Source organism: Danaus plexippus, chromosome 4, assembly GCF_018135715.1.
Source record: "Danaus plexippus chromosome 4, MEX_DaPlex, whole genome shotgun sequence".
Taxonomy (NCBI): domain Eukaryota; kingdom Metazoa; phylum Arthropoda; class Insecta; order Lepidoptera; family Nymphalidae; genus Danaus; species Danaus plexippus.
In genome coordinates, this window is record NC_083538.1 from 2,379,824 (window position 1) to 2,390,985 (window position 11,162).

Below are 11,162 nucleotides of genomic sequence, written 5' to 3' on the forward strand. Positions count from 1 at the left end.
ATAATTTAGTAAAATTTGAATAAATAATCATATTTTGGAGAGCAAAGTGACATTTCAATTCAGATGCTTAGAAAAATAGGACAAAAGGCTCTTCAATTTATACCTCAAGGTGTGCGCCAAAATAACACATTTTCAATTTGTCGCAAAAATACTATTTATATCTATATCTATACTAGCTTTTGCCCGCGACTTTGTCCGCTTTAGTTTCATAATTATAAATAAATAGCTAACTAAACGAAGTGTTTCGATTTAGAGGCAGTTAATAAACAGATTTTATTAGCAAATTTTTTTTTTTTTTGGTGGAACGAATTCAAAAGTATCTTATGTTCGTCTTTTGATTCCAACCTAACTCCCCACAAATTTTCAGCCAAATCCGTACAGCCGTTCTTGAGTTATAAATAGTGTAACTAACACAACTTCCTTTTATATATATAATTTTAAATTGTCACTTTTGTATTTATGTTTAGTAAAGCATCATCCATAAATAATACTGAATGAAAATTTTGTAAGAAATTTTAATTCTATATATTTAGACTATTATAGTAGATAATAATTATTATGATATGGATAATTGTTTTCAATCATGTCATGTAAAAGTTATGAATATTGTAGTACTATATTAGATAGAGTCCAATAAATAAAGGAACCCCAATGAACAAGCGATCATTTAAATGGAAGTTGTAAATGTATACAAATTTGAATGAACCAGATCAACTTAATTATAAGAAAATAGTTCTTTAAACGATCCTTTTGAAGCATCCAAACAAAGAAATCGGCTTTGCCGAGAACAAGCTGTGATAAAGATCATACAAGATTTTTTAGTTTGAAGTAGAAGAAAATTTCTCAAATATTACAGTGAAAAGGGATTTATTATGACTTGTTCAACGACCCATTCAGATATTGCAATATATCATAGGATGGAGAAATGCAGCTGTCTTTGAAGATACAGATATGAAATATAACATATTTATATTATTGTAGTTTTATTTTAAGCTAATATCAAAAGGTTTTATATAGAAACGATAACTGGGAGATCAAACTCTTTTCTTAATATTTTATGCGATGTAGGTAACTGTTAATAGCCTTAATTTCAGAGGCTTAATATTTCTAACCTCTATATCTTTTTTCACTAAGTTTTATTACATTAAAATAAAACCACAATTTATTACATTGCTAATGATATTTTTCACAGTTTAAGCCAAAGTATTTGTCTTGAAAAGATTCATATGCAGAAAACAATAAATAACTTATGATTAATCCTCTCGACGTCACCGTTTTTAAAAATTCCTACGACCTTTTACAAAACTGTCTTTTGTTTTCCTTTCATCCATCAAGACGTCGATACTAAAAACTTAAAAGTGACAAAAGTTGTCTTCCATAATAACTTTAAAGTCCTTTCCAATCATCATCATCATCATCATCATCAGCCTATACTGGTCCACTGCTGAACATAGGCCTCTCAAATTGCACGCCACTGAGATCTATTTTCGACTACTCGCATCCAGCTCCTGCCAGCTATCTTGCGCAAATCGTCACTCCACCTTGCCTGAGGACGTCCTACACTACGTTTGCAGAGACGCGGTCTCCACTCAAGAACTCGTTTACCCCAACGGTTGTCGGTTCTGCGGCTAATATGGTCAGCCCACTGCCACTTCAGCTTGCTAATCCGGTGGGCTATGTCGATGATCTTGGTTCTCTGCCTTTCCAATACAATAATTAATTTCCTTTGACATGTACAGGTTTTCCAAAATGTTATGTGCAATGATGTCAAAGTGTTAAACTTGAATGTTTTATTTTTTTTACATAGAAATAATTCGTTAATTCAAATTATTCTGGTTTGTAAACTAACCTTGTTATAAATTAATCTATTATAAAATATACTAAGCGAGTTATTGTTAATGTATTACATACATTGTATTAGGGACAGACAGTTACGTGTGACAATATTATTTAGATTCTTATATTTCATTTGAAAAAAGAAAAATAATTTATTTTACATGTATGGATAACACGGCTAATGGTTTCCAGATCGACGTTCCATACATCACTCTGTCAGTTTGTCTTAAGAGACAAATTGAGCACACTGAAAATATGGACTTGTGTGAAAAATCTCCAAACAACGTGACAATTATTCAAAACTAGATACATATATTTGCATTTCATTCCACAACAAAATAAAACTTCCAGATATGATTACTATTAATAGCTACCGATAGTATTACAAGCTAAATGATGACACTGTGTATGAGGGCAAAAGTAGTTGGCTAAGAGATACTCCTACATTGCCATTGCTTCAAATTAAAAACAGAAAGATTAAAAAAAAAAACAAATATATTTTATGCCTTAACGAAGATGGAAAGGTTTTCATATATTTTTTAAATATAAAATTAATTTAATGTAAAGAATCATAATATAATAAAATAACTTGAGTTTTGCTTAGCAGTTTTCACATTTACCAGACTGGAAAGATAATGTTTTCATGAAATAAGCAACAGATTCCTTTTACCTGTTAAGGTAGTATGTTTAATTTGATATATTTTATTCCTAAGAGTATACTAATTCATGCCGGAAACTGCTATACTTTGGGTGTCTTTAGCGCCATCTAGCTATTAGAAGTTTAACTGACAATACACGTATATTTACTTCTAAGTTTGCCTTAACTCTAGTTAAACCATAAAATCTTGCACAGATGTCACTTATTCAATTTTAATTAGATAGTTTTCAATTTCAACTTATTTTTGTGATTTGCTATTATATCGATATGTTTTACATATCATATTATCAATAACTATAAAGAGTAATATTTTTATATTTTATAGTTATTCATTATAAGTAAATTACTATTGTTCGAATAGCATAATGGTAAGCAAAACAGAATGATAAAGTTTTACCTCAAGTCAGTAAAACAGCGTATCAAGGTGAATGATGGAAAATTATATATAACTGTTTCTGAACACCTAAACGTCTGAAGCGATTTAAATGATATTCTTTATATGTACTTCAGTGGCGCACCATATGGTTTAGGTTTACAATTTATTCCGGCGGATGGCGCTGCAGTCGGTATCTAGGTTATTTAAAATGAAAAGGTTGCAACGTAGGCTACTATGGATATTGTTAAAACACACTATACATTTCTCTTTGAGCACAATTCTGACATATTCATGCGGACGGAGTAGCGTCCAAAAACTGGTTAAAATGTATATTTCTATAAAAAAAATATTTTGTTCTGAATAAAAAAATGTATATATTTGTGTAAAGCTACAAATTGAAAACAAAACTTCGTTTCCATGAAGCTATCTATTCTCGATATTAAAAAAGTCCTATAAAAGTATGCCATTAAGTAACTTTTTGTATATCGTTAATGTTCTGGGTGTTTTTAAATGATTCTTCCATATAATTTATCAATATTTTATTTCAAGTGAAGAATCATTTATATCGGTAAATAGAAATAATAAGATTTGAAATGTATCTGTAGATTCTAATCTTCCTTTTATAGCATTGTATTGCACTTCAATAATGTTGAAGATAGGAACTTTAAGTAATGTTCCTGTTTTCATTCCCACTGAAAGAGGTAAGATTTCGTAAACATATGTATCTTTGGAAAGATTACTATATTTTTCGTAATACTGATGTTAAAATTAATAAATTCCAAATATTGTGGGACTGAATTTATATGTTTCTTAAACTTTTGTTTCGCTTTCAATACTTATAATAATTTAAATTTGGGTTGATAACGAAATAAAATAATTTACTAATAGCAGTAATGTAGACAATTTTCTTATAAATGTATGGACAGACAGGTTTTATTGTAATATTATACTGTAGTTTTAAATATTATCACTTATACATACATATTTTTTTTTATTATCTGTTTATAGCAAAAAGTTATCACTATTAACCAACCAAAGTAAGTAATCGAGTTGAGGGTAATAGTTCATATATACATAAATTTAAAACCAGCCTTATGATAGTTTCGACGGTATATATTTTCCTTGTACTAAGTGAAATTTCTCATGAATTTATACATTTTAAATTTATACGCATAACCCATTTCTTTGACTCGCAAAATGTAAGGGTAGCAAGTAAAATGATAGACTGTGTAATAACTCAGTTGAGCTGTAACTGGAACGGAATCAAGACATATCTAAATAAAATGGTTTTTAAAATACTTTTTATATCAACTTTCCGTTGAATTAAATTTTTGAACCAACGTAAAAAAACTTAAACTCCGAAACCGGTTAAAAAGATAAGATTTATTGACATCACAATGTGTGCATTATGTCATACACAATTACGTAATTTTATTTAATTCAGTATGCAGGAAACATGTGCGGTTCATCTCAGTACGTAAATGTTACGCATTTGCAAGTTGCCATTTATGTGAAAATCTCAAATACTAGTACCGCATATATAGAAAACTATGAGTTGAATTTTTTGTCAACAAAACACATTTAAATATCTTTTTATATTTTAAAAAATTAAATTACATATATGGAAAAATAATTAAAAATTACATATACGATCTAATGTTATAAACAGAAATATTTAAACTGTCTATTCACTTAAGAGGTACATTCGCTAACAGTTATAAATACATTAAAAAAATTAAGATGTATGATTAATTCAATGAATAATAAGTTTAGTAAATTCTTGTTACATGTTTCGTATCTAAAGGAAACAAAATGATAACCCGTTGAGTGAGATTACCTCGACCAGACCTCTTATCCCCACAAACGTTGAAATTTAACCAACCATTTAGAAAATCTGTTTTTACACTGAGATTTGTTCTACAAAAGAGCATTTGAATTTGTAAACTTTATACCGACTATATTTCGTTAGGATATGCACAAAAACCTTATTTACAAATGTTCTGTCTTGAATATTTTTAGTCTGGTTGAGGAGTTAACGCTGTGTGTTTTAAAGTTACAAATAACATGGGAATTAAGTAAGTTTTGTAATTATATGAATCATTATTCAATGTAATTATAATTTTTTAAAATATATTTTTTGTACGCTCTTTATAAAAAAAAATCCAATACATTTTTAGATATTTTTTTCAAACCCTTATAATAATAATTGTTTTAGTTTTAGTTGTATTAGGATATAAGATTAAACTTTTGCGGACATACATGTTTGTATTTGTCTGTGTGATTAATTTTTTTTTATATCTTAATTTTAAATTAATATTAGACACTTTTAAAGGTTGATTAATTTTTCATTATATTACTAAATATTCCTTGCTTTGTATTTTAGGTTGCTGCTATTGCTGGGCCTTCTTATCGGAGTGTTGTATTGCTTGCACATTTTAGCAAAAGATTATCAAGCAATATTTAAACCAAAATTTTTTAGGCTTACGAAGAGAAATGTCAACACTTTTGGTGAAAATGTACGTACGACTTTTGGTTGCAAATTTTTTTTTAATAGGTACAGGCCATCAAACTCGTGGTAACTCCCACCGTTAGATCTTTTATAAGGAAAGGTTTTTTATTTCATTCATTATTATTAAAAATTCATGTTGAATACAAGAATTACATTTAAAAAATTTATTACCTCAAAATAAGACTACTATTTCAAGTGTGTTCATGAATGTATAAGCCTTAGGGACGTCGTACTATAAATACCAAAAACATCCGAAACGAAATACATACAACTTTAGCTAATTTAAACTTTCATATGTAAAACCGTTGTTTTACATATATTTTTTTAAATAAGTAGACTCTTTATTTTATAAAACTGCGTCTCGGACACTTTAATAATTTGTGACATATATGGATATATATAACTTATATAACTTATAAAAAATGTAAAATTTATTTAAAGTAGAATTCGATTTATTTCATTTTATTAAAAAAGTAAATAATATAATCGTTTAACAATTATTCAGAAAATAAATATGTCACTCAAGATGTTTTCAACATGTTATCTGTAAAATAAATTGAATACATACGTACATTAAATGTAAACCTCGTTACGTTTGATAGGTAAACCTAGAGATAAATTTGCAAATAACACGAGGCCTAAACGTACTGTTGATTGGGACGCAAACCTTTTAGCTATGTATCTCTTATGTAATTTAGTTTAAAATCAATACTAGAACATTTAATTCACAAAGTTTGTTAGCTTAATAAATACATTTTTATTGAAATACTATACTATAAAGTAAAACATCACTCGTTTTGTCTTGTACTTTAATATTAGGAAATTTTTGCTTTAATTTGTTAACTTAGAAACTAAATTTACCCACACCTGTCGTCAAATATAAAGTCGACAGTTAAGATATAGCGATATCCGTAAATCAATGGCAATCCTAACATATACAAAATATCCTAATTTGTTTACCCAATCTTAATCTATTTCAATTCCATGAACAATATATTTTACCTCTCACTATAATAAATATACAGAAAGCGCCTTTTATGCAATATTCATGTGAATGCACAAACACATCAACTGAAATTGTAATGTCAAAAGTACACAATAAATTAATCTTTCAGGGACCCACGGTGAGATGGAGGAAAATATTATTACATGATCATATACAATGCGCTCGCTATCTGTATTGTAATCTGGGTGCTCATTCACCGGACAATGAAATGCAACGCAGTTTCATCTACATGCTAAAGTAAGTTTCATCATATCAACTTGACAAAATATAGTTATATTATACTGTAATTTAATTTAAAATAGATAGTGTTTGGCTATAATCCAAAGTGATGCTAAGTAGAAATTTAGCCTTAGTTGGAAAGTACAATATTTCAGAAAAAGACTTTTAATCGTAAGTAGGAGGGAACGCAGACACCCAAAACTATTAAAATGCTTTTGTCTGCTATCGTTTTTTTTGTATGCAAGGAGGATCTATAACAAAAGGTACGGACTTTTATATTAATTAGTAGGTGTATATTTTTAATCCCTGCTTACAGTACCAGTAGCATTTATACGTTCTGTCGTTCACTTATTTCTAATGCAACAGAGAAATAAACCAAAAATTACCATAAACGGAAAACATTAAAGTTAATATTAACATATTTATGATCTAAAAACAACATAAATAAGGACATTTTAAAGTTATCTCTGAATATAAAAATATATAGTTGTTTCAATTTGTAATAGCGTTTAGAAAAAGTTTTGATGTTTTTACTTCAAATAAACTACGTATATATTACAATCATTAATAACAAGATAATAAAAAAGGGTTTGGTGAAAAGAAGAGATCAATAATTTTGTATGTCCATATTATAAAGAAAAACATCATTCAGGTTTAATTAGATAAAATGGAGTTTTCTCAAAAAAACAGCGAAAACACAACAAGTATTATTTTTTAAAATATACAAATTATTTATCAAAGGGACTTAATGTGAACGAGACGTGTACCGTGCATGGAATAAACACTTTCACATATTACCTCATGTTCGAGTAATACAAGTTCTTTATGAGAAACAACGTGACAGAAAAATTAACTTAGAGAGCCAAAACAATGCTTTGTTTTTTCAATGTTATCAAATTAATTCACATTGCAATGAAGACGTGCATTTTGTATTGAACGAATAATTAACGTCCATTGAAAAAGAGAACTAATTGAATATTCGACTAAATAAATTCATTCCAAATTATTGTGTGATGTTATTAAAAAAATGGCAAAGATTAAAAGGAGGGAAATTAGAATTAATTAATAGTTATTTTAGATGAAATTAATCATTTTTATTACTTTTTATTGACAAAACGTCTCTATGAGTACCTAACACAACCTATTTATTAAATATCTCAAAAAAAAATTAGTCTACCTATTCTTTATCTAAATACTATCTGTGGAATGCTGTATAAAAATAATTACACTTACTTTTTTTGAGCTTTTTTTAACAAACGCATTCAAAAATCCAAGCGTATTTCTTTTTTCAAAAACTCTTATCCGGAGAGCACATAATTAAGTCTCGAAATATTAACTACAAATTTCTATCGAGATTAATAAAAAGAAAGTATTATAGATAAATATTGCACCAGATGAAATGATATGAAATCGTAATTAGAGCTGGGAGCTGATATGGCAATTTGTCAAATTATTACTCGTGTGGCTAATTTCGTCCTTACAGTCGCTATTTTTATCACAAATTTATACATGAAAACTTTGAAAACCATCGACTTGTTATATAAAATTTAATTATTTTGTAAAGTATATGTATATTAAATATGTATATTAAATTGTAAAAGATATCTTGTGGCTTATAACAATATACTTACATTAATGATACCTAGAACTTTTAGAATATTTAAAGAATTACTTATTCGAACAATATGAATTACATTTTTTATTGATCTGTTATTATTATATTATATTATAGACACTAATGCATCCAGCTACAAACTTTTCCTTGTAATGAAATAAAGCTTTTATAAAACTGACTATTATATTATGGTAACAATACTTAACATATCACTGTTATGAAAATTTTCATCGAATAGGTACGTTACGTCAAAAGATGATTTGATAATCAGTTTCAGTGAGTTCCCAGAAATATGTTAATTTACTACTGAATATCAAATTCTGTTATTCCTAATAATTAAGTTTATAAAAAATTTTAAAATATTTAGTTCACAAAACAAGATTACTAATAAGTTTTTATAATAAACTAGAAGTTTGTTATAATTTGCTTCCACAGTAAGAAGTGGTAACTTTGTAATTGTATGTTATTTAATTTTTGATTTAAAAATATAATACTTAATTTTGCACTAAAACAATTATTCCCTTGATTACTCTAGTATTATTTAGTGATTGTAAATTTATACTTTTATTTATTTGTATTTAATTCATTATTTATCTGAGATAGTTCTAAATTTCGTCTCATTTTTACTAAAAACGTTAAAGTTATAAATTAAAATGAAAGGGAAAAGTAACAGCGAAATTATTTTTTTTTGGAATAAGCAATTGGGACACTGTCATTAGACGACGAAAATCTTACTGAATAAGTAACTAATCCATATGTTTTACATATCTTATATAGACGGCCTCAAGAGGCTTCTTTTGTTTTAATATTTTGTTTTAAAAAATTGATGTAAAAAAATCTCATGTTTAACCATTTCTTTTTGTAGCCTACAAACCAAAGAAGAAGATAGATCGGCAGCAGAAGAGTTTAAAGCAGCCTATCTGCATGGGAAGCTTCATGTTAACCCTAAAAGCTGTAATGAAAAATACCCAATGTGTCCGTTTCAGACAAACTTATTATTTGAATTAATACGATACGTTATAAATAAACCCCCAATTAGTTTTTATGTTCGTGTAACTTAATTTCATAATTATAGTACTTTTAATATCTTTTTACCTGAAATAATAATTAGTTTAACCGTACGTTTTTCGATCGATTTGAAAGATTATAATATATTTCAATTAATACAACAAAAGTCCTTAAGCTTTTGGAAAAACTATTTGATAAGAAAATCTTAATATAGCAAATACACTAAGTCACTCGCCAGTCCATAGTACAAAATTACTTTGCAGAAAATAAGCGTTTTGATAATTATCGTGTAAATGTTTTCGGCTAAGAGTCGTGTAATAGACTTAATATTTCTATCTGAAGAACAAATGAATCTTTGACTGGGAAAGTGATCTAGCGCTTTAGATTTAAAGTTAGTATGAAATAGGCGATTAATAACTATTAACGCACCCTTATTTTCATTTTTTTTTCACATAAACTACGAAGCATTTGCAATGTGAAATACTCCAAGAAGAATATTTCCCAATGCTATGGCTATTCATAACCATCAACCGAATGTGTCTGCTCTGAATACTATATCTTTCTGACCCAACCTTTAGTTAGGTTATCAATATTACCTAATCTATATTATAACAAATCTTTCAAAAGTTCAGTACAAGACAAGTTTAATACGGAACCGTATCTAACCTTGAAATGTTAAGAAATAAAAAATAAAAATGGAATTTAGAAGATTAAGGTTTTACACTTACAACAATATTTAAGAAAGAAGATCTTCAATTAATCATACAATAGTAGATGAAATAACTTTATTTTGTCATGTTAATATAACAAGCCACGTTAATTCCATTGGCCATTAATAAACCAAATTGTAATAATTTATATTTTATTATAGTTTTTTTATAAATAGTCACTTATGGAAGAAAAAAAATTATATATACGAATCCCACGTAACTATGAACATGAACAGCTGCAAAAAATTTATTAATACTGTTATTACTCGTTCTAAGTTAAAATTAAGTGTTCGAAATTATTATACTCACATATATCATATAACACAAGTAAAATGAACATCGTTATTATATTTACTTAGGACGCCTTTAAAATAAATAATTTATGAATTGAAGGATCTAATAACTTTTATACATAATTTGAATTTCGTTAAGGAATAAAATTTCGTTATGTAATAAGAATTTTGTTATTGACTGTTTATCATCATTAGAAAATGATAGAAAAATGACTTTCATAATATTTTTTAATATAAATATTATTCCAATCAAAATAGACGAAAAAGTCATAACTTACCCAAAATTAGCATAGAGGTGAACATCGAGAGAGACTGAATACATCATAATAAATTACTCCTACTTCAGTAAAAACATTATTGAAGGTAAAAAGTGAAAATTAAGTTTTTTTTTCCATTTTCTCAATAGCTGTAAGTATTATCGTAAAAATGTGTTAAAAAAGATGTGGATGCAATTCTGACAAAAAATATTCCCATCACTTTTTTTCTTAAGACTCACAATTCATGAAATATCAATGTTTTAATCATTAGAATATTCATATGTTACATGATATGCACATATTTCCGCACCACCTAAGAGATATTGTACTGGGAGTATTTTAAGCGTGTTTTCACTGTTGGTCTACTCTACAATCTATTGTAATAAAGAAATTTTGATCAGACCGAATCATATTGTTTGAAATAATATGATCAAAATGGGTTGGTTGTTTTCTTCCACATGTTATAGTCGATAACTGTCTAAGTCTAATCCTTTTCGGTGCAGAATTTCTTTTCGCAGTTCTAGGAATTAAGACCATAAATATCTTCATCTGTTGTGTTTGTTTTAACATTTGAATAAGTCTGAAGTTAATGTATTCTGGCGAGTAAAAAAATCCCACTTTTTAACAGACACAATTCTCACTACAATTCGTCTTGCATGTACAAAAAATATTATA

At 27.5% G+C, this 11,162-nt stretch overlaps 1 protein-coding gene across 1 annotated transcript; it reads left to right on the forward strand.

Annotated features, from left to right (window-relative positions):
* The first annotated feature begins 4,856 nt into the window (after positions 1-4,856).
* On the forward strand, positions 4,857-10,572 carry LOC116768731 (uncharacterized). The gene is made up of 4 exons (XM_061526093.1): positions 4,857-4,945; positions 5,254-5,386; positions 6,495-6,622; positions 9,085-10,572. The coding sequence occupies exons 1-4, from the start codon at positions 4,935-4,937 to the stop codon at positions 9,278-9,280; spliced, it is 468 nt and encodes a 155-aa protein (XP_061382077.1). The 5' UTR covers positions 4,857-4,934; the 3' UTR covers positions 9,281-10,572.
* The last annotated feature ends 590 nt before the right edge of the window (positions 10,573-11,162 follow it).